The sequence below is a fragment of the Naegleria fowleri genome (assembly GCF_008403515.1).
Source record: "Naegleria fowleri strain ATCC 30894 chromosome Unknown tig53, whole genome shotgun sequence".
In the NCBI taxonomy this organism is placed as follows: Eukaryota; Heterolobosea; class Eutetramitea; order Acrasida; family Naegleriidae; genus Naegleria; species Naegleria fowleri.
Window position 1 is genome coordinate 1 of NW_025407985.1, and position 23011 is coordinate 23011.

A 23011-nucleotide genomic window follows, 5' to 3' on the forward strand; every position below is an offset into this window, starting at 1 on the left:
ACCCAAACCCAAACCCAAACCCAAACCCAAACCCAAACCCAAACCCAAACCCAAACCCAAACCCAAACCCAAACCCAAACCCAAACCCAAACCCAAACCCAAAACCCGCAAAACCCAAACCCAAACCCAAACCCAAACCCAAACCCAAACCCAAACCCAAAACCCAAACCCAAACCCAAACCCAAACCCAAACCCAAACCCAAACCCAAACCCAAACCCAAACCCAAACCCAAACCCAAAACCCAAACCCAAACCCAAACCCAAACCCAAACCCAAACCCAAACCCAAACCCAAACCTGAAACCCAAACCCAAACCCAAACCCAAACCCAAACCCAAATGAAACCCAAACCCAAACCCAAACCCAAACCCAAACCCAAACCCAAAACCCAAACCCAAACCCAAACCCAAACCCAAACCCAAACCCAAACCCAAACCCAAACCCAAACCCAAACCCAAACCCAAACCCAAACCCAAACCCAAACCCAAACCCAAACCCAAACCCAAACCCAAACCCAAACCCAAACCCAAACCCAAACCCAAACCCAAACCCAAACCCAAACCCAAACCCAAACCCAAACCCAAACCCAAACCCAAACCCAAACCCAAACCCAAACCCAAACCCAAACCCAAACCCAAACCCAAACCCAAACCCAAAACCCAAACCCAAACCCAAACCCAAACCCAAACCCAAACCCAAACCCAAACCCAAACCCAAACCCAAACCCAAACCCAAACCCAAACCCAAACCCAAACCCAAACCCAAACCCAAACCCAAACCCAAACCCAAACCCAAACCCAAACCCAAACCCAAACCCAAACCCAAACCCAAACCCAAACCCAAACCCAAACCCAAACCCAAACCCAAACCCAAACCCAAACCCAAACCCAAACCCAAACCCAAACCCAAACCCAAACCCAAACCCAAACCCAAACCCAAACCCAAACCCAAACCCAAACCCAAACCCAAACCCAAACCCAAACCCAAACCCAAACCCAAACCCAAACCCAAACCCAAACCCAAACCCAAACCCAAACCCAAACCCAAACCCAAACCCAAACCCAAACCCAAACCCAAACCCAAACCCAAACCCAAACCCAAACCCAAACCCAAACCCAAACCCAAACCCAAACCCAAACCCAAACCCAAACCCAAACCCAAACCCAAACCCAAACCCAAACCCAAACCCAAACCCAAACCCAAACCCAAACCCAAACCCAAACCCAAACCCAAACCCAAACCCAAACCCAAACCCAAACCCAAACCCAAACCCAAACCCAAACCCAAACCCAAACCCAAACCCAAACCCAAACCCAAACCCAAACCCAAACCCAAACCCAAACCCAAACCCAAACCCAAACCCAAACCCAAACCCAAACCCAAACCCAAACCCAAACCCAAACCCAAACCCAAACCCAAACCCAAACCCAAACCCAAACCCAAACCCAAACCCAAACCCAAACCCAAACCCAAACCCAAACCAAAACCCAAACCCAAACCCAAACCCAAACCCAAACTCCATTGTGTAAACATATTCTTTTCTTCTTGACTATCAATTCTATAAATGAATTTTCTTCTTGTCTTGTCATGCCATTGTTGTAGTCAGTCAAAATTTCACCTGGACTGGCAGGTCAAAATTTTGACCTGCAAATTTCAGATTGAAATATTTTCTCAACATCAATCCTCGGCATGATGAAACGGGCTCAATACATGGTGCCAACGAGGTTGTTTTGCATTCAAACCAGTTTCATTGAGGATATTGTTGAAGTATCCCCGATATTAATGTTGTTTGTATTGATTGAGATGATTCGCTTCCTCTAGTAGTTCAACAAGATCTCATCAACAAATTCATCCAACCGTTACATATTGATTTAATAGATCAATAAATAAATAAATTTTTAATAAACAGTTCAATTCCCTCCAAATTGTTTCCCACAAACCAACTTTTTCGATTTTCAATAAAGAAAAATGGGAAGAAATCCATTAAATGGCAAAGTTAGCGTCACTCAGAAAGTTATCGATCAAGTAAGGACAGCCTTAGAATCCAAATCAACCAACATCACTAGTCACGTTAAGAAGATACTCCCTTACTTTAAATTGCAAGATGGTATTCTCTACTTCAACAAGTACAAATCAGAAGAAAAGAAAGTCCTTAAGGATAATCTCACAGATGAGCAATTAGAAAGGATTATCGACATGACTCAACAGCTCCCCAAGGATGTATATGATGTCCAAACAATCAAAACTGATAAATGGGTTCAAATTCTCAAAGAACATGAATATGAAGGCATTATTATCGATATTCATGTCAATCAAGGTCATGCAGGTCGAGATATTTGTGAATCAGTTGCTTCATCAATGTATTACATTCCAAAGTTCCAAGAAAAATTCCAGAAGGTAAAAAGTTCTTGCGAGAGTTGCAGAACTACAGAGGCATCCAAAGATATCGTATTGGATAATCATTATGATCCTACTTGTGTTGGAGAATTAGTTTTTGTTGAATGTGCATTCTTTCCCAAATGTGGAACAACTGATGGTTGGGAAGTGTTTGTTGATGGTTTATCCAAATATGTGTTTGGATTTATATTATACTCTAGCAAAAAGTCAAGTGTTATTGCTTCTCATGCCCAGCAAGTAATTGATTTCTTCAAGGCAAGAGGTGTGAATAAGGTTACTTTTGTGTCTGACAACGGTGGTGAATTCAAATCTCAAGAAATTGAAGAGTTTTGTTCCAGCCAAGTAGGCATTGAGGTTAAATGGCATTATGTATTAACAGGGAGACCAAAAGCAAATGGTATGGTTGAACGTTTGCAAAAAACCATCAAAAAAATGATACGTGTAATTTTGAAATACTTCCAATCTCGTAGTTGGCCAACTTATTTTCCAACAGTGATTTTGAATATTAATATACGTCCTCACACCTCAACTGGCTATTCGCCAGAATTTGTCATGAACTCCCTTCATCCGATTATGACTGATGACATAATTTCCAAACAAAGGATGTCTCAGATAGCAATGGATCGAAGAATCCTAATCGCAGAACTCCGTGAAAACATCGCACATAAGAACGCTAAAAACACGAAGAACCAAATAAGACGAGCTACTGTTGGTGGTGCAACCATCGCTGGACCAATAGCAATTGATTGTGCAGTATTAGTGGCTCCTCCTACAGCTCAATTAAAAACAAAAGATTCTGGTTTTAACAAGAAGGCTGTTGTAGTCGAAAATTGTGGTAATGGCTACTATAAAATTCGTTTCCAAGAAACAGGAGGATACAGACAAACTGAGACCGTTGGAAGCACAGCAACTTACCATCGTTCACATTTGAAACCATATTCTTTTGGTGATGATCATCAATTAACAATGGAACAACCAGAGGTGATTCCAGATGAATCTTGCTCAAAACAAATCGAAGAGGAAATGGAAAGACTTGAGTTGGAAGATATGAGTGATCTTGAAATTGGCTTGGAAGATTTTGAGGGTTGTCTAGCACACCTTGCAGAGCCGCCACTTTCCGATAACACTTGGATGTCGGAACCAGGGTCATCTCAAGATCATATTGTTCCCCATACTCAAGAAGCAAGTCCAACGGCCAATGACGAAACTAAGGAGAGTGAACCTCCACAAGTAGCACAGACATCCCTCTCATCTGAACGGACCGTGATGATATTTTTTTAATCGGAATTTTTAAAAAAAATATTTTGACGTGATGAAAAACGTTGCTAGCCATTTATTTCGTGGTAAACAAGCCTCATCAGCACTCTCTTTCTCTCGGTTTTTCAGAGGTGTAGTTTTTGGTGTTGATACACTTGGTTCAAACTCTAACCTCTCGCTTCGGAAATCTTTGTCCAATCATCATCATACAAGGAACACTTCGGTACGCTCTTTCCATACATTATCTTCCTTGTTGGCAAAAGATGAAGTAACAACAAAAAGTCTTTCTTCTTCTACCGGACCGGGAGGAAACGGAAGTGGTGCTGAGCACAACCATGTAGAACAACCAACTGCTTCTGATGATCCCAACCAAAAATCAATCTATATGGCACCACAACCAACAGCTAATAATAACTCTCCCATTCAAGTAGTGTCCACAATAGTTCTCTCCTTCACTAATTACGATGAGTGGACAAAGGAAGAAGTTGCTTCTATCCTTTGTATGAAGAAAGGTGAAGGTGGAGCCTCATTGACCGTTGATGATGTCAAACCTCTCGTTGACGCTGGTTTCAAAGGAAACTCTCTTGATAACATTGTAAAGGATATCAAAGAGGTCGGAAGGCTAGCTGCTATTGCCTCCTTGTCTCAAAGCAAAGACTGTGCTCAAGTTCCGTCAAGTACTTGCAAGACTGTTGTTAATTGGGTCAATGAAACATTAATGCCCAAACTTTTTCGTTTGTGGGACAAGGATCAAACAAAGGATGCATTGTGCCAATCAAAACTAAACGGTGGGGCTGGATTAACCATAGAGCAAGCTCAGCCTTTCTATGATGCAAAATTTGATGGAACAACTCTCTCAAAGATTGTGTACGAACTCGAAAAAGCTCAACAAAATGGGAATGAACTCTCTGCAAATGATATCGTGAAACAAATTTTTGAAAACCAGATTGATTTATCCACTTGCACAACTGTCGTGAATTGGATAAAAGACAAATTGATAGAGAAAAATAAGATACAATTACCATTATTGAAAATCGTTTCTAAACGTAAGTAATTTGGATAACTGTACACTAATCTTGCTCATGAAAATCCCACACGTGAAATTTGTGCAACTGTTTTACATTTTATTGGGATGAACGGAAATTGGTAGACTCAAAACCGAAATACATTCCAGACAAATATATAGAGATAATTCCAAATTTTTCTGATGAAGAATTATATTTATTGCAAGAGATCAGTGAGTTAAAATTGAGAGATTTATCACATGTTCACCATGGCTTAGATCGCCTCATTTTCAATGACATGCTGAATAGAGAACAAGCAAAACAAGCAATTTTAGATTTAAGTGCAAGACAATACGAAGCAAGTCAACAAGAAAAAATTAACAAACAAGACTTAACTTTTTTGATTGCCAAAGGTGGAAGTGGGAGTGGGAAGACTCGTATTATGTCTGAGGTTGTCAAAATTCTTTCGAAGGCCGAACCACAATATATTTTTAAGAATTCTTCAATCATTTACTTTAACTTTACAAATGGATTTGTTTTGCAAAATGATGTTGAAAGAGACAGTAGTATTATTTCTTTAATCTCATCGAGAATCATTTACGCTGCTTTTGAACAAGGAGAAGAAATTGCAAAACGAATACCAAAAATAACTAATGATTATTTTTTATATGAACTTCTCCGAATTATAAGCTCAAAATTGCACGAACAATTGAAAGTCGAGCAATCGATGCCAATACCTCTTATTCTCGCATTTGATGAATATCAAAGAGTAACCAGACTGAATCAAAATCTGAATACACAATTACAACATAAAATTGGATGGTATATGAGACACTTTCAGAAAAAACAGGGATTAATTTTATTTCCATCATTCTCAGGAACGTTAATGGAATCCGATGCCAAATTTGAACCAACTGACTACCAAATAAGAACTGTCCCATTACCATCATTGCGACAAGAGGATGTCGAAATTATTATGAAAGAGCAAGATTTAATAGAATTTTATACACCAAAGTATCAGATTTTTTGGAGTATCATTGGTGTTGTCCCTAGACATTTAGAATGGGCAGTTAGATTTGCCAAAGAAATTAAAAACAATACAACTATGCCACTAGAAACAAAAATAAGCAATATTTACGGTAATGTTGTGAAAGAGGTGTATAAGATATATCAACCAAGCGATGAAGTAGATGTTTATCAATATCTATCCATACTTACTCTTTCAGGATTTCCATATAGTACTCACAAAGCTCTCAAATATGATAGTAGAGTTGAAGAATTAACTAGCCAAGGTAGAATTTACAAAACTAATGACCATATTGGATTACCACTTCCTGCTATTGATATACTTTCAGAATCAAATGAGAAAATTCCAAAAAGCTTATTCAACGACTTTGTTTATACTTCAACAAAACCGGATTGGGAAAAATTCGAAGAGCTATGTTTGAAAACAATTACCTGCAAACTGAACTATATTCTCAAACTGAAACCAATTGAGCCTGTAAATACTTTTACTGTCGGTGAACTTTTTCAAGGAGCACATATGACAGATAAGCTTGCTCATATGACTTTGACCACCAATATTGGCACAAAAGCCTACTACCGTTATGTTGAAGTTGTAGAAACAATTTCTAAATCACTTGTTCAGAACGAAAACATGCATAATGTAATCACAAAGGCAAAACCGAATCAACAAGGTGTTGATGGATTTTTGCCTGTATTTGTTTCTGGTGGGAGGAAAGTGTTATTTGTAGTTCAAAATAAGTTTATGAATGATGATTCACAAATAAGGACACTCGAACCCAAACAATTATGTGATTATTATAACAAGGCACTATTGGATATTGAAGGTTATGATATTTACCCAGTAATTTTTTCGAGAAAAAAAGTCTCTGATAACACAGCCAAAAGTGTTAGAACAGGAATAATTCCAACTTCAAAAGAGACACCATGTCCTAAATTAATTTTGGTTTCTGGAGATTGTTTTGATGCCTTTTTCCATCCATTCATTGCCAACATTCTCAAACTTAGGGAAAAATCTTATGAGGAGTAAAATTTAAACATCTACCATTCAAGCACAGCTAATTATTAGGTGATCAATTGTTATTAAAATGTCAATGTGTAACGTATTGATTGATCGGGACTAAGAGAATTCTTGTGTTTTGTTGTTGACAACCATTGTAATTGTTACCGATCTTCTTTATGTGTATTGGTTTTGATAACCTGATGTTTGCCAAGGCTTTTGGTTGTTAATGAATTTGATATGTTTCGAAGACATAAACAACAAGAATCGTTTGGTTAATTTAAAGGAACAAATGAGTTTGTGGTCTTTCCAAACACCCGACCTTGTGTTTGTGGGATTTTCTGCATATTTTGTCAAAAGACAGCTACCTCGTGTAATAAACACGAAACGTCTACATGAAGAGAATTACTATCATGAGACATATGAAATATTTGTTGAACTTGTTCATTCATCTCATTGCGTTGTTGTTCCAGTTTTTCTTTAGTGCAGACAATAAAATTCAACGCATGGTATTGATAGTGTTCACAGAAAAGATGATCTGACATCAATCTGGTATCTGTAAAATATACAACACATTCAGGTGATAAATTGTCTTGCAACTCAGGTGATACTAGTGTTTGAAAATGATGAGCTAGTCTTGTATAATTGGTGTGGCCTTTTGATACATGATAATCAATTCTCTTGTAAAGAGAATCTGGATCTTTGTCAAATATATAGTCAATAATGTCATCTAGAGTTGACCATTACTTTTCAATATCTCTTGAATACCAGTAACAAGTCTTTCTGAAGTGAGTTTGGCTTGTCATTTCCTTAATATTTTTAACTGCCCTTCGAAATGGCCTATGTTTCAAAAATTCGCCCTCACAATGACTACAAACCAAACCAAAGGCTTTGTTGCAATTAGTCCTTTTGATGATTTTTTCTCTTTGCCTTTGGGTTTCTTTTTCTTACTGGGTTTTCGAGATTTTTTGTGTAATGTGTCACTTGATGGATCCTCTGTTCTGGAACTACTTGGCGTCCTTTTCTCTTGATCAGTCACCTGAATTGTAGAACAATTATTCTTGTGAGAATATTTCGAAATTTGAGCTTTGATATATTCTATTTGCATTCGATTATTGATTTTTCTTCTGCAAATTTTTCTCTCAACCATTGATGCACATCTTTCGAAACAGTGCATCCTTTTGAAGTTAGGAAATTGTATAGAGCTATCTTGTCCATCACTGTATATTGGGCATCATATATTACTACAGGGCATTCAAATGTCGTCTTCGACAAATAATACGGGTTTCTATTTTTATTCCATGATGAAGGAACAGAATAAATTACAGAATTTTGTATCAAATTATTGTCAATATTAGGATATTCAGAAATATTGGTGAATTGATATTGTTGAGGAGTAATATTTTCAAAGAAATTATTCGGTGATGAATTGTTTTGATGTTGAAAGTCCATAGTTATCGGAGATGATGAATTTTGTGAATTTGCTTCATGATTAGATTCATAATTTTGAGTCGTATTTAATTGTGACAAGATTGTATCATAGTTTGAGTGATGGTTTATATGTTGTGATGATTCCGATGGTGTGTCGAATAGATTTGTTATTTGTGATGAGTTAGATGCGGCTGTTGTTGATGCTGGAACTTCGTTCTTATACTTCTTGTAGCACTCATTACACCATTGATCCGATCTCTGCTTTTCAGCTTGGCAAAAACGAAATTGTTCGGGAGCCTTGCCTGCAATAGATTTGTGTTGCTTGCCACAACAAGAGCAAAATGTCATTTTTGTTAAATTCAATTCATACCCAAATAATTCAACCCTTCCATTATTCAATGTAACAACGCTCGTCACATTCAATAATATTAGACAGAAAACCACACAAAATGTCACAATCGTGGATTTTCAGACATGTCTTGACCCTCATTTCTATCGCAAGCTAACGAAATTTGACCATGATGATGAACTTTTTTTTGACAGAAATTCACCAAACTTTGTACACATGTTGGACATGTTATTGTACACTTGTAGTGACGATTTCAAGTTCAAATTATGTTTCCATCATACTCGGAATTTTCATCAAAGTTTTTCTCTCCGAATGACTCCCATTCAATGAAATGATACTATTGTTAATATAGTCTATACAATCACCTCCTATCATTTGATGATTCTCTTGATCGGGTAAATATCGTGATGTAAAGAAAGAAATTTTCAAGTTGAAAAACTCAACAAATATTGTTGAATTAAATCAGGTTGAGAGTAGTTTTGAACAATAACAACAACAATAGAGTGGTCAAATGCACTCCATAATCACTATATCAAAAAGGAGTCATTCAAAATTTTACCAATACATTTAAATCTTGATGATATTTCATCATATACACTCGATGATGAATACTATTGGTTGATGATCATGTAGAGATGAAGTATTCCAAATTCCGAATTTTAAATGATGATAACTGATGAATGAATCATCGCTGATGGTGTTGTTGTGAATTTTTAAAGACTGATGATGATTTTTGTTATCAATACAAAGACATCCACTTGATTCTGGGAGAATAGATTTTTGAAACACAACTCGTTCGCAACGAACAACGAACTGCAGCAGGGTGGCCCGGCGCTGTGTGTCAAATCGAGCTACCCCTAGTCCTGGACTGTCGTTGTATTGCATTATGATGAAGTTACTGAAATTTCCATCAATAGGGTATATCGAAGATTTGTACAATCTAAGGAACTGTTGTATTATATAGATTACACTACCAATCAAGATTTGGCCTCTGAATGCTTAAACTATTAGTAATCAAAAATGTGCCAAGTTCAGTACTCTATTCGATCAAAATATCATACCTGCTAATTATTTCAAGCTTAACAAATTTCGAAGAAAAGGCAATTCGAAACTTCAAATTACAAAGTATTTTTGACAGTGAATAAGAGTTGATAAAATTTGGCGTCAAAAGCAGTTCTCTAGGTGCGACAAGCTTGATTGTTTGAAAATGGTTAAAATATTTGTATAAAGTAAATGCCACCAGAAATAATAAATACATACCTCCAAATCCACCTTCTAGACTTTTCAGCTTGGTAATCAATCACTTTATTATCTGGAACTCCCAAAATAGAAGCAACCATGGTTTGAGCGGAGTATGAGAAGGACTTTGTGTCGAGGAAAAGACCAAACCATATGCTTTAAGATCAGTCTCTGCAAGAATAAATCCCATGAGCTGACTCACGTGAGGAATAATTCTTCCTCGTCATGTATGACAGCTTCAACTCAATTTGATTCTTTCACATGTCCAATGGATAAGCTTATGGAAGCTAGACAAGAGTACACTTTTTTCTTCCTTAATGAGTTGTCTCCAAGAACAATCTTTCAATAATTGAACGTTAAACTTGTAGAAGAGCTTAAGATCAGGGTCGCCTATATTCAGATATTCCTCCAGGAACGTTTTGAGGGAGAGATACATGTTGTTGAAGTAATTTAATGGCTCGTTGGCATGTTTCATTAGAGAGAGTGTTTCCTGTCATTCTATTGAACGGTTTTAGAAGCAGGAACGGTTTTAACATTCCCCCAAATGCAAGTTGGCAAGTATGAATTTTTCCAGTCTCTTTTTCTACAACCATACTCATTCCAGCATTGACAATAGTAATATAATATGAGATGATTGCAACAAAATTCATCGGGACTAGAGCAACTTTTATTCAAAGAAATGTATCAAAATATTACTATTTGATGAATACTGTTCAAGCTTGTTGCACGTCATATTTGTTACTAGGAAAAAGCATTGAGATTGGTGCCTCTGTGACTCTGACTAACATGTTGAACTTTTTCAAAGACCATGGAGAGTCTGCCATCCTCAATCAATATAACGGATTGAACAAAAATTTAGGTACCAGAGGCAAGGACTCGTTAACCCCTTGGCATATTTGCCGGATGCACCAAAATTCTACAGTAGCTCTATTCCTTTCCAGCCTATACTTTGATAAGGAAGAGAAGTTTCCGGAAAACCTTCCACACAGTGAAAAAGCCCTCGTGAGCTTGGAAAAACTTTTTGAAAGTCAAAGATAAGAGTCATACATTTCTGTCTGTAATTTTTATTGAACAAAACTTTATATTCATGGTTATTGGCTATCCATAAATCATGATTTCAAGTATTGTCAGTCTAACTGATTTATTGACGAAATACCAGTATTCAGATTTCGAAAACAGGTATGAAACCTCTACTATCGAGTTTTTCGCTTGCTAAATTTTTAGCAAGTTATGTTGCTATTTACTTTCGAAAAAAATTTTCTCCGGCACACGAATTGGTATGAATAAATATTATATTTGTTGAACTTCCTATGGTTTTTATAATTATGGACATGGCTACCAACAGAACTGGTCTAAAAGTTTTTGTATCGATTTTGTTTTTTGAGCTGTCGAAAGATTATGAACGTCGTGAAATCTTTGAATTGACACCACACAAATTTGGGGAAGAATTATTTGTAATCCATTGAAAGAAGAACATTGAACGTTGACTGTTTGGGAAGAATTATTTGTAATCCATCAAATGGAGCTGTCTCCTCTTGCACCCAAGTAAACGGTGATGATGGCAACTCTTATCTTATCTTTTTAATTGACGCAGAATTACTTCAGAGAGGGTTAAATTTTGATGAATAATAATAGTAATAAAGGTCAAGCAGTGGATCGTACAGAGTTCTGGATATTCACTTGCATCCATCAGAGTGAGTACAAACGGCATCAGACGAGAGCGAGCAACAAAAGTATGTAAGGTTGGAGAGAATGATTGGTCGCATGTGTTGCTTGGTGTGCACACTATATGTCGCTGAAACTAATTCTCAATGGTTGCCTCACAATCATCTTTATTCAACACTTTGTAATTTACAAATCATAACTCTTCTTATAGAGAGCTAGCACATCTTCTTCATGATAGGACTTGAATGTTCCACTCCATTCCAGAGGTAAATCAGAAACAACACTACTCAAAATCTTACCAAGTTTTTCTGCACTTTCCAACTTTCCATTTTCATGCATAGAAACAAACATGGCATGTTCATTCATCTTATCCTTACCAACTCTCCTTATATCTGCTTGCATGTCAGTGTCAACAATTCCAGGCTTGACAGAAACAATTTTAACGCGATCCTTTTCAGATATCCCAAACCCTTGAGCATACAATTTTTCTTCACAATCCAAATAAGCAGCAAAATGATTCATGGCAGCTTTTGAGGTTCCATAAATAGCTGTTCCTTCAAAGGCCTTACTGGCCAAACCACTGCTCACAAACAAAATATTACCACGTGATTTTCTCAATTCTGGTAAACAATAATGACACAACTGAATGGCGCTAAGAACATTGACTTTATAAGCTGCATATAGTCCTTGAGTCAAATGTTGAGTGTCCCATTCACCAATTTTTTCAATCGCTCCCAAAGTGGCAGCATTACAAACCAAACGATCAATTTTGGAATGTTGTTCCATCGCGTGTTGGAAAATATCAAAAGCGGGAGGATGAGGAGGGTCTGTTGTATTTGTGATAGAGATCATTCGATCGATGGCCATCAAATAATTTTCATTAAAGAGAACAAATAATGATGAAGGCAGAAATTGAACATGAAGATGATCACTTACTATTATCACTAATTGGCTTTGATAAATCGACGCACACGTATGAACAAACACCTCCTTCTTTTGAAATCTCATCATGAGCTTGCTTTAACTTTTCAACATTGGATCCAGTGAGAACGACAGCATGGCCATGATGGAGAGCCAACTGTTTTGCAATGTGAAATCCGATACCTCTCGAAGAACCTGTCACAATGGACACAAGACGTTGGGCAGATGAGGACATTTTTTCTTGTGATTAACAAATCATTGCGAAGATATTGGGTTTCGGTTTTCAGTGCTAATCAATTTGTGCGACTGATTGGTAATCTCACCTCGGAATTTGAATGAGAATCCTGCAAGTAAATCAACAGCGCAATCGCCTCGGAAAATGATTGAAAATGGGAGAATGTAAGCAAGTATAAATGTGTCCGCCAATAATGGTGACAAAGATAACCAATGAATTTATTCAGCTCTATACAATTGCATTGGAGCTTGTCTATTTCTGTAAGCAGGTCCAGGATATTGATCTCTTTGTTTGAAATCAGAAACCCAACCTCTCTCAGTCAACACTTGAATATGTCCGTGTGGATGACCTGGAACAGAGTTGAAGATGGCAACATCACCAATTCTTGGTGGTCCAGAAACCTTTCGGAATCCTGCCTTCTCCAAATTAGGTCCATAATTCTTGGCACTTTGAGTTCTTTGGATCGTCTTTCCAGTAGCAGCTTCAATAGCAGTTCGGACAGCTCGAGCACAATAACCAGTGGCTTTATTGTTGGATCCATACATTTGAGAAATCTTGTTGGCAATGGCATTTCCGGTTGGTCCAGCAGCAACTCGTGATCCGAGAGCTCTGTCAACAGCACGAGCAGCGACTTCCTCCGTAAGATTGTCTTCTTCCACCATAGGATGGTCTTCTAGCACCGCCGTAGGATTGTCTTCTTCCTCCGTAGGATGATCGACCTCCATATCCACCTCGAGAGTATCCTCCTCTTCGTGAACCACCCAATCCACCACCACCTCTCGAATATCCACCACGAGAGCTGCCGCCACGAGAACCGCCACCACCACCACGAGAACCACCTCCATTTCGGTCAGCCATTTCATCATAGTATTGGGCGTGGACTGCGATGCATGCAAAACACGCCAACAACAGCACCAAGAGTGCAACAGAGAGCTTCTTCGACATCATATTTTTTTGGATGGTTTTGATCTTGACGGTTATAATGACAGCTTGAAGAATTGTTTGATTATAATAATACTGTGAAACGCGAATTTCAGGATAACAGGTGTTTTGGTTAGTAATCTTTTTTGTATATATATGATTATTTGGAACATTAAGAGGAACTGAGAGTTCTCAATTACAACAACCAAATTTAAATTTAAATTGAAACGAGAATTGAAGACTTCTCAGCTGACATCCCTATTTGATCAAAATTTTCACACCCTTCAAAACATCATGGACCTTAATCCACAAATGTTGTTGTTTGAGTCTTAACATTCTTCCATCTGCTTTTGTGTGAGTGTAATAGCTCACAGCCTTTTCATGGTGGAATGAACCAAATTTTGCTAATGATGCTCCATTAAATTCTTCTCTATTTTCGGATTTAGGGGGTGGAATAAGTTTTTCTTCACCACCCAAATCAAACATTTGATAAACGGTAAATCCTTCAGGTTGTGAAGCTAACAATCCTCGAATGTCCAATATTTGAATTTTTCTGAATCAGCTCTAAATCCATTAGGTGCTGAGACCGTGATGGACATGGTGTTGTCTCTTGAATTTCTGAAATATCTCACTTCAATACCATGAGAGAAGATCATTTGACTCTGTTCTTCATTCATGATTGGATAATGAATCGCAAGAGTCAAATAACCTGAATGTGACTTGGAATTTCCAAATACATTGACGTAATCACTGGTGATATTCAAAGGTAAAATACTGCCAGCTCTATAAAAAGCAGGAAACTCTTCATAAGTCATCGAGTAGTCAAATGTTTCATTGTAAACACCTGCAAAAGTGACGCTATGATCAAAATAGTCCACCCAAGTGCCTTCAGAGAATAAAACATTGGTACAATTGGAATAATCAAAGACAGGTGTCACAATCATGTCTTTACCAAGCTTGAAGGTCCAGAATGTTGGATCAAACATAGTCCAAGATCTATATTCCAAGTGAAATAATAAATTCAGCTTCAAAGTTATGACTTTGAATTTGTACTTACGAGAGTGGTGTAATCAAACAATCCCGATTTTGATAGGCATCAATTCCACTTGTGTACAAATAAGGAACAATTTCATAGTGAGCATGAGTGAATTTTCTGTATAACTTTGTGATGGTCGAGTTGTACAACCATGTTGTTGTGTTAAACCCCATGAAGGTCATTTCACAATTGAGAAATTCAGGAGAATTAATAATTAAACAATCATGACGATGATGGTTAATATTAAATAAAAATTTTAAAGATTTCAACACCATTTCACACAATGATACATACGTTCATGAGTTCCATAACCTCCATTATGCATAGCACTTGTAAACGCAGCAAACTGGAACCATCTCACATACAGATCAGTATCATAGTTCCGAATTCCTTCATATCCTCCAATTGGAGTGGTAAATCCCAAATATTTGTTCCAAGCAGAGTGAAGCATGTTTTTCACAGATTCTGTAAAACCAAAGTAATTGGCATATTTGTTTCCAACCCATCCATTAAAGACAATATCTTTTGGAGCAAATTCAAAGAAGGCCATTCCTAAAATGGAATCCACAGGAATGTTAACAATCAAAGAATCTTGACCTCTGACTTGTCTGGTATAATTTAAAAAATCATGATAATACATGTATGAATAATCCTTCTCTGAAATGTGACCCTTCTTGCCATAAGCATAGATCAATTCATAGAAATATGGATCTGAGCCATCACATTTCTTTTTCATAATGTTCAAGTTTGTTAAAAACGTGAGTATTCAATCCCTTAGAACCCAAAAACATACCCATCCATCAATTCCCTCTTTTGGATCCGTTTGATTCAAAACCAATACATTATTCATTTGTGAATGCCACCATTGAACTGCGTCTGGATTTGTGTAATCAATGAAACTTCCTCGTCCTTTCCACCATTCAATGGATCTTCCATCATTGACAAAATATCCTTTCATGTAAGCAGTATTGTAATTTGGAGAATCCACATTGATGAGAGGAGTCGTCCAACAAATAACTTTAATATTCATGGAATGCATTTGTTTAACAAATTGATAGAGGTTTGGAAATTTACTCCTTATTGGTATTAATAAATTTAAGACCATATATATTGAAATGCAATAGATAATTGATAAGGATTACAGTTTGGGTGTGTGTCTGAAACAATCAAATACTTACTGATCAGGCACAAAACTATTAATTCCTTTCGACCATCCTGCTTCCAAATCCACAGCTCCAACTGGAATATCATTTTGAGAATAGGTGGAAACAAGTTTCAACAATGCTTGTTGATTTTGACTTTCACCGTTCATCCTGTTGTGATGAGGTCGTTATTTCAATTCATGTGAGAAAATTTGTTTGGGGAATTTTCACATGTTCACAACGCATGGATATCATTCAACTCTAATTCTTGGTTTGTTTGTGGATGGAACACTTACCACACCAAATGATGGTGAGCCCACTCAGAATAGGGAGCATTGATTTTCTTGATCCGAGGAACAATGAATTTCTGTTGTTGTTTCTCTGATAAAGCTCCAGTGTTGATGGAGATTGATGTTGGTCCTGCATGGGACATGCTTCCTATCATCAGAAAGACGAAAAGGGACAAGGCAGATGCCACCAACAAGAGACCCTTGTGAAATGCAAACATTTTTTTTCGTGTCGAGCCCTTAAAAAATACCGCAAGAGGAACATCAGATTTGACTCTTGCATGCTCCACAGCCTGGAAAGAAAGACGTTTGGAAAGAATTGAACAACAAGCGAATTACATTTCAGCTACCCTCAAACAATTAAACGCCAAACTTAATGAATATATACGAAATGAAGAGAACAGAAATTGCGAAGAAAAGGCACGGAAGCCATTAGATCATTCGCATCACTTGTTACAATCTTTACAACATCATCTATGTGACGCAATCACCTTTAGAGAAAATCCATCAGTTGAGAAAACTAACGATCCACCAGTTGAGAAAGATGAGAATACATTATCAACATTGAATCAACCAACTCCATCAAAACAAGAAAAAGAATACAAGCCAAAGAACAAACCTCGCAAAACAAGAAGGACCACACAAGCTAAAAAACAATCATCCACCGACAAAGCCAAGCAAAAAAGAAAAACAAAGCAAAAGAACAAACTTCACGATCATACTAATCATGGACAAAAAGGCAAGATACTATATTTGTATTATGATGATCAGTGCTATCAACAATTCGATAAGAAACGTGTAATGAATGTAAGAACAAGAAAGAAGCATCTCACCTTATACTGGATCCAAGACTGCTCTCCGCCCTTCAACATTATTAATTGTTGTGACTTAGAACTTTGAAGACAATGCTGGTAATCGATACATATCATTATTAACATATCATTATTAACATATCATATCCATCAACACTATATATATCTATTCATGACCTTTTTACAATAATTGACGACTCAACCTTACAAACCAACGAAACCATATGCATTAACAGACAAAACACTGCTTTATTTTTGCCTTCTGTTTGAATCATGGACTCAACCCTTGTTAACAGTTGCTCAACACAAGCATGTAATCTGTTAATATTTGATATATCCTGTTAAAAACATTCGACATTTAGAAGTAGTATCTAAACGAAAATGAAGTCCAATGTTGTTTTATGACAAGTATTGAAGCACCGAAGGGCCAATAAACAATATTTAATTTTTTTGGCGCCTTACTAGCTGCCCGCACATGGCCGAGTGGTTTTTCTGGAACACCTGAATTTTTTTGGCGCCTTACTGAATGGTGGTGAGCGAAGGGAGCAAAAGAGGATGATCGTGAGTCCAACCACTAGTGATATTCATTGCATTCAAAAAGAAACCACACTGAAAATTGGAATGTCAATGAAGGAGAGAGTTTGTGGGAGTAGTGATCATGTGAAAGACTCTGAGCTTCGTGAAACTTTCAAAGAGTGAACTCACAAAGTATGTTATTCATTTCGACTGGGTAATTCCAACAATATCCATATCGACATTTTCGACTTGCATAACATTTTGGACAAATTCTCCCTCGACAAGGTGGAAATGCCAACAACGACCAAGATGAGCAATATTGTGAATCGAATGAAAGTATTGTGGTTAAAAGGTCTTCTTGATTGTTTCTTGAGAATCATAAGTGGAGGTGATTTGTTTTTTGGGAAGAGAAGTGTGAAAACCATTGGGTGAGATTAGCACTTGTTGTTGAGCCGTAACCTTTTCGATCAAAATGGTAAACTTCTAATCATGAAGAGTCTCCAAAAGATGACACACGATCAAGTTCGTGATAATGTTCTTCTTGTTTTCATAATCCAAATGAAATGGTGGATTCGTGTGAGTCAGTTGGAAATGTGGGGACTGAACAACACAAATTAGGACAAAAATTAACACCAATTCTGACCAATTCAATATCCAAAAAAATAAGTGATGCCGTGAATGTAGTGATTATTGTAGAATCTGAATATTATTATTGCTTCTTTTTGAAGAAGGAATCCATTGACTTCATGCCTTTGGTATTGACCTTTTTCAAACTTTGTACATTTCTTGATTCTTGAGATTTCGTCTTTTTGCTCTTTTCAGCAGTGGCTTCGGCACGTTTTCGCTTATTCTTTTCTACTGCATCTAAGTCTGCAAGAAAATCATCTGTTTCTTGAGAATGTTGTGAGGATGGTTTGGGAGATTTTGGTTGAGAGGAAGAAGAGGAGGATGCAGAAACTTGAGAATTATTTGTCAGCATGAATGAATTCTTACTTGGATATATTTCTGTCAGTAAGCTACAAGTGGTGTGAAAAAGAATGCATTCATGGATGGTCATGAGAATGAACAATTGGCAACCATTGAGAAGAAAAGTCAAGAATGTGACATTGTTTCACACATGAAAATTTTCAAACTTACTCGTAGTGAGAAGCCAATATTTCAATCCATTTTCTGTCCATGTACTCAGAGAGAAACCGAATGGCCTCAGCTCTGATCTTTCGGTCATCATCTGCATCCTTATTCTTCAAACTTCTTTTGAACGAGCTTTGTGATACAATCAGTTTGTTCTTCAACTCGCTGTTACTGTTGATTTGATTAAATATATGATCACATTTGGCAACCATCCATTGTTTGACTTTTTCAGCACTTAATTGTACAAATAGATCGTCTCCAACTGTTGCAACAAACATTCCGAATTATTCGAAATATCAGTCAATAATTATTGTCAAAAAAAATCATGCAAGTTCACACATTGCAAAGGTGTCCACCCTCACACACAACATACCTTCCATCACTTGACAAATATTTAAGATCATGTCTTTCACACTTGAAATACGTTGTATCACAGGCGGTATAATATCTGTCATGTTCTTAAACATGGATTCACTTTCACTCTCTTCAGACTCTAAAATCGCTATCAACAAAAAGGTAACATCCATTGGAGTGAATACAATAGGTCTTCCATCGGAGATGACATTATTTCCAATGAACCAACTCGATATCTTGTCCCCAATTCGTTCCATTTCCAATAATATTGTTTTTGATTCTCCATCATTTTCTTCATCATTGGATGGTTGAAGAGTTAAAAGTCCAAACTTTACATGTTGTTTATACTTTGGATGAGGAAAAGAGAAAATTTCAAGTTTTTGCCTTTTGAGAGTTTCAGTTCCTTCCGAAGAGGATGAATGTTTCGGAGAGACCACAAAAATCACTCGGGATGAAGCCGACGAGGAGGATGCTGAATAGCTATTATTCATCTCTGAAGAAGACATTTTTTTCAATTTTTTTGAATTTGAAATTTTGTTGGCGGGTTCAGGGTTCTAATCAGAACTGGGCTTGACAATTCATTTCAATGGATTGTCCATTCTGAAGACTCCTTCATGAAGATCTTTGACTGTGAAATAATGAGTCGAGTAGATATGAATTCTTTCAATGAATGGTTTGGTCTATGGTTTACATTTCTGAGCATTTTGTTGCGTTGAGGAACTATGAACTGGATTCCCTCTCGCAAAAGGAAAACAACTGAACTCTACCCTTCCTGAAAACACGATGAAAAGGATGAGATGATCCGATGAAAAGATTTCACAAAAAAAAGATCAACAAGAGATCGAAATTCACTACTGATATTCTCATCATATTCATCATCATCTATGAAAACAACAGCAGCAAACGGTTTGAGCTCTTTTCAGAGCTTCCCGCAATCAATTCCAACTCCTCTATCGGAAGCCTTACAAGTCTCTGTCGTGAATGGAAAAGAGCTCGTCTTCTCCAAGCCATCGAACTCCTCCAAGGATAAAGTTTCTCTCACTTTCCACCGAACGTTGAGAATTCCGATGGATGGAAAGGTTTATCCACTTCCACCAAATTTGGGTCATTTCCCGATCAAAAAAGTTGATGATTATTTACATTCTGTTCCTGAATCTTGGAAAAAGCATGGTGGAGTGTTTATTCCATTGTATCAGAGAGAGGCCATGTGGATTAGTTTTTCAAATGCATCGTCTCATTATCCTCATGCTATTAAGATTGGTGTTGGAAAGGTGAATGCCTTATCAGGTGAGGAATGGGATGAAAGTATGAAAAAAAGAAACGTTCAAGATTATTGTGTCGCACCAAAACAACCATGGTTGGATGGAATTAATAACGGAAATGGTACCATTCGACAATTTGTTGCCATGCCTTTGGGGGAAGGTTATACTGTGGAAGGACAAGTGACAGGCCATGAAGAACATGGAGGCCTTCAAATTGTATGTTACAGCGCCGATGAGCAAAAGAGAATTCGAAAGTATGGACATACTCTGCAATATGAACGTCTTAGACTCATGAAGAGCTCATGTGCATCAAGCAGTTGCATGATGGAGAAAAAGAAGACAAAGAAGGAATGCGAAATGGGAATTGCTGCAGGTGGAACGATGAAACAAACGATCTATGAGGACAAACTTGGACATGACTTTTGGGATGAATCCTCTAAGGCAAGAGTTTTTGTTCATATTGTGAACAGTGAAATGTACAAACAAATTACTGGCGAAAATCCTCCTGCATGCCCCATATCGGCCAAGACCTACACACAATACAAGTATCCATGGTATGATTATTATGCTGAAGGATCACACATTGAGACGAGCAGTATTTTGAATAATACTGTTAAAACGGTCAGTCAAATCGACAAACAAAAACACAAATGGCCTCTCCAAGACACAACCACCATAGCCATCTCGAATGTCAAAGTTATCAAAGCTAATGAAGTCCGGGATGGTGATTGGTAACCTCAATATTGTATTTCTTCCTCACGATTGTGCTATTGATCGAACAGTTTTTACTCAATAAATGAATGCAATTATTTGTACAAGTGGTAATACAATTTTGAAAGTAAATTCTAACGTGCCTTAAAACATCGTTGGCTTCTTTTTCACACAAGATTAAATGTTATCCCATGTATGATGATGCTCATCGTTGTCAAATTCCACATTATTTCTCAAATGTCCTAATGCATTCTTCACCATATCCAAGTTTGATTGAATATTGTTTGTGAGTGCAATAATTTTTTCCTCAGTGTCCAGAATATCCACAGTATTTGTATAAGGATTATACTTCACAGTGAAGGGTTTTTCAAGACTGTTCAAAGTATAACTCTTGATGAGTTCCTTACATTGCTCCAATGAACTGACTACATAGTAGAGTGGTTGATAGTGCGTAATGGGATAAGGTCTTTCAGCAGCTTCCTCTGCAACAAATGGCTTGTATTCTGGAGCCGAGAATTTTCCATCAGGGTCTTTTCCTGTACAGCTGAACTGAAGTTCTCCTGCTGAACTCAACAAACCTGCTCCATAGGCCTTCTTTTCACCTTTTTCATTGACTAGACCAAACTCTATATAATGCATCAAGTAAGAATGTAAAAGAATATTCCATAATTTTCCCCCAATCATGTCAACTCTCAAAACAAAAACTCACGCATCAACAACTTACCTAAGCAATACCAATACAACCGAACCAATCGATCAATATCTTCATTGCTCGCTCCCAAACTTGCCAATCCAATTTGCTGACTAAAATCTGCAAAATCAGGATCTGCCAACATGATCGAATGTCCCAACAACTCATGAACTACATCTGGCTCCGGTGTGTAAAATGGAGCACTATGATGACGAATGTATTGAGTGCTATGAAACACTCTAAAGGCCAGACCATTCAAAAAGTCTCTCGCAGTGAGTAAGCCAGCAACAGGTCTATATCGAAAACCTGTCACTTCCACCAAAAAATCATTCACATCTTGAAGCTGTGGAATGTTGTGTGGTCGGAATCCACAATTTTGTTCAAACAGAGGGAAAAGATAATTATACTGAGAACAAGCATATTTTGGATAGAGACTTGTCAATTTTTCATAGACGACTCTCCAAGTAGCATTCTCAGAGTTGGAATATTTGATTTTTGGAATGGGTTCTCCATGCTTGTAATTCATGGCAATTTCTGCAATCATTTTTCTTCGATCTCTATATTCCTTATCGTGAAATCCGGGATGATCCGATTGTAACTCTCCTCCAGCTTCCAAAGTTTGTCTTTTGATCATCCAAAGTCATTAAGGTACATTGGAATGAAATCTTTTCTCTTCCATGGATAAGAAGAAACTTGATCACTTACCTGGTAAAGTAATCTATGTGAGAAATCTTTCGTGGAAACCATGGACGTTTGTCACTTCCTAAAAATTTGATATTTTCTGCCAATGATTGATCGAGAATTTCCTTAATGGCTTTCTCTAAATGTTCCTTATTGACATTCTCTTCAATATCGACATGAAAATCAAAGGTCCGAGTGGATAGTTTGGAAGGCTTGGATTCAATCTTTGTCAAGTTGATTTTATATTTGGAGAAAATGTCGAGATTGGATTTGAGAGATCCGACCTTGTGGGGGAGGGTGATCAACAGAGAACGATATTTGGAGCTCATTGAAGTATGAATAATAATATTGAAAAGAGAGAATGAGTGAATCAGTAATGGGAATGATTTGTCGGTGATGAGAGGGTTCCTTCCAGTGGTGATTGTGAAGATTGTGTATTTCGATAACAACAGAAACAGAAGAATCGATAGTCCTCGTTGTTGTTGTTGTTGATTCGGAGAGGGAACAAGTATGAGCAGAGAGGATTTTTTTTGTGTTTGGATTCAGAATGGATGCTCTAAAAATCTCCATATTTGGGCAAAACAAGGTTTTATCCCTGAGCTTTAGTTTACAAAATGGCCACGCTTCAACAAGAAATTCGTTAGTAGTATGGTTCCGAGTTTGGAGCGATAGTAAACTTTTTTCATCAGCGGCCAATCGTCGTCATCATCAACATTGGTACATGACAATCAGCACGAAAGTCTTTCAGTTGCTGCCGCAGCGTTGTGATCTTCTTTAATGGTTCATGTGTGGCTCAGCTGCATGCTCTTTCTCTCTGAATGTCATTGAAATAACCTCTGCTTTCAATATCTCAAAAATTCCATCCATCGTTGCTTTCGTGATGACACTTCTGGCACATCAATTCGGTAATGCTATTGTAGAATTAACTTGCTTCATTTTTGTTTCTG

At 37.3% G+C, this 23011-nt stretch overlaps 9 protein-coding genes and 1 pseudogene across 10 annotated transcripts; 3 read left to right on the forward strand and 7 right to left on the reverse strand.

Moving 5' to 3' along the window:
* Positions 1 to 1532, reverse strand: FDP41_006645 (annotated as a pseudogene). Its single transcript has one exon — positions 652 to 1532. A coding segment is annotated over exon 1 (881 nt).
* A 435-nt stretch (positions 1533 to 1967) lies between these two features.
* Positions 1968 to 3677, forward strand: FDP41_006646 (uncharacterized protein; the record flags this gene model as incomplete). The annotated part of the gene is made up of 1 exon (XM_044710303.1): positions 1968 to 3677. One exon carries the CDS (start codon positions 1968 to 1970, stop codon positions 3675 to 3677), a length of 1710 nt encoding a protein of 569 aa, XP_044558749.1.
* A 31-nt stretch (positions 3678 to 3708) lies between these two features.
* On the forward strand, positions 3709 to 6710 carry FDP41_006647 (uncharacterized protein; the record flags this gene model as incomplete). Its single annotated transcript, XM_044710304.1, has 2 exons — positions 3709 to 4699; positions 4804 to 6710. The coding sequence occupies 2 exons, from the start codon at positions 3709 to 3711 to the stop codon at positions 6708 to 6710; spliced, it is 2898 nt and encodes a 965-aa protein (XP_044558750.1).
* Positions 6711 to 7778: 1068 nt separating this feature from the next.
* FDP41_006648 (uncharacterized protein) lies at positions 7779 to 8459 on the reverse strand (the record flags this gene model as incomplete). Its single annotated transcript, XM_044710305.1, has 1 exon — positions 7779 to 8459. One exon carries the CDS (start codon positions 8457 to 8459, stop codon positions 7779 to 7781), a length of 681 nt encoding a protein of 226 aa, XP_044558751.1.
* A 3091-nt stretch (positions 8460 to 11550) lies between these two features.
* FDP41_006649 (uncharacterized protein) lies at positions 11551 to 12520 on the reverse strand (the record flags this gene model as incomplete). The annotated part of the gene is made up of 2 exons (XM_044710306.1): positions 11551 to 12191; positions 12301 to 12520. 2 exons carry the CDS (start codon positions 12518 to 12520, stop codon positions 11551 to 11553), a joined length of 861 nt encoding a protein of 286 aa, XP_044558752.1.
* Positions 12521 to 12738: 218 nt separating this feature from the next.
* On the reverse strand, positions 12739 to 13365 carry FDP41_006650 (uncharacterized protein; the record flags this gene model as incomplete). The annotated part of the gene is made up of 1 exon (XM_044710308.1): positions 12739 to 13365. The coding sequence occupies one exon, from the start codon at positions 13363 to 13365 to the stop codon at positions 12739 to 12741; it is 627 nt and encodes a 208-aa protein (XP_044558753.1).
* A 594-nt stretch (positions 13366 to 13959) lies between these two features.
* Positions 13960 to 16127, reverse strand: FDP41_006651 (uncharacterized protein; the record flags this gene model as incomplete). Its single annotated transcript, XM_044710309.1, has 6 exons — positions 13960 to 14437; positions 14499 to 14594; positions 14843 to 15204; positions 15271 to 15553; positions 15656 to 15790; positions 15916 to 16127. The coding sequence occupies 6 exons, from the start codon at positions 16125 to 16127 to the stop codon at positions 13960 to 13962; spliced, it is 1566 nt and encodes a 521-aa protein (XP_044558754.1).
* Positions 16128 to 17943: 1816 nt separating this feature from the next.
* FDP41_006652 (uncharacterized protein) lies at positions 17944 to 19225 on the reverse strand (the record flags this gene model as incomplete). The annotated part of the gene is made up of 3 exons (XM_044710310.1): positions 17944 to 18250; positions 18372 to 18627; positions 18739 to 19225. 3 exons carry the CDS (start codon positions 19223 to 19225, stop codon positions 17944 to 17946), a joined length of 1050 nt encoding a protein of 349 aa, XP_044558755.1.
* Positions 19226 to 19603: 378 nt separating this feature from the next.
* FDP41_006653 (uncharacterized protein) lies at positions 19604 to 20716 on the forward strand (the record flags this gene model as incomplete). Its single annotated transcript, XM_044710311.1, has 1 exon — positions 19604 to 20716. The coding sequence occupies one exon, from the start codon at positions 19604 to 19606 to the stop codon at positions 20714 to 20716; it is 1113 nt and encodes a 370-aa protein (XP_044558756.1).
* Positions 20717 to 20869: 153 nt separating this feature from the next.
* Positions 20870 to 22393, reverse strand: FDP41_006654 (uncharacterized protein; the record flags this gene model as incomplete). Its single annotated transcript, XM_044710312.1, has 3 exons — positions 20870 to 21318; positions 21417 to 22006; positions 22089 to 22393. The coding sequence occupies 3 exons, from the start codon at positions 22391 to 22393 to the stop codon at positions 20870 to 20872; spliced, it is 1344 nt and encodes a 447-aa protein (XP_044558757.1).
* Between the last annotated feature and the right edge of the window lie 618 nt (positions 22394 to 23011).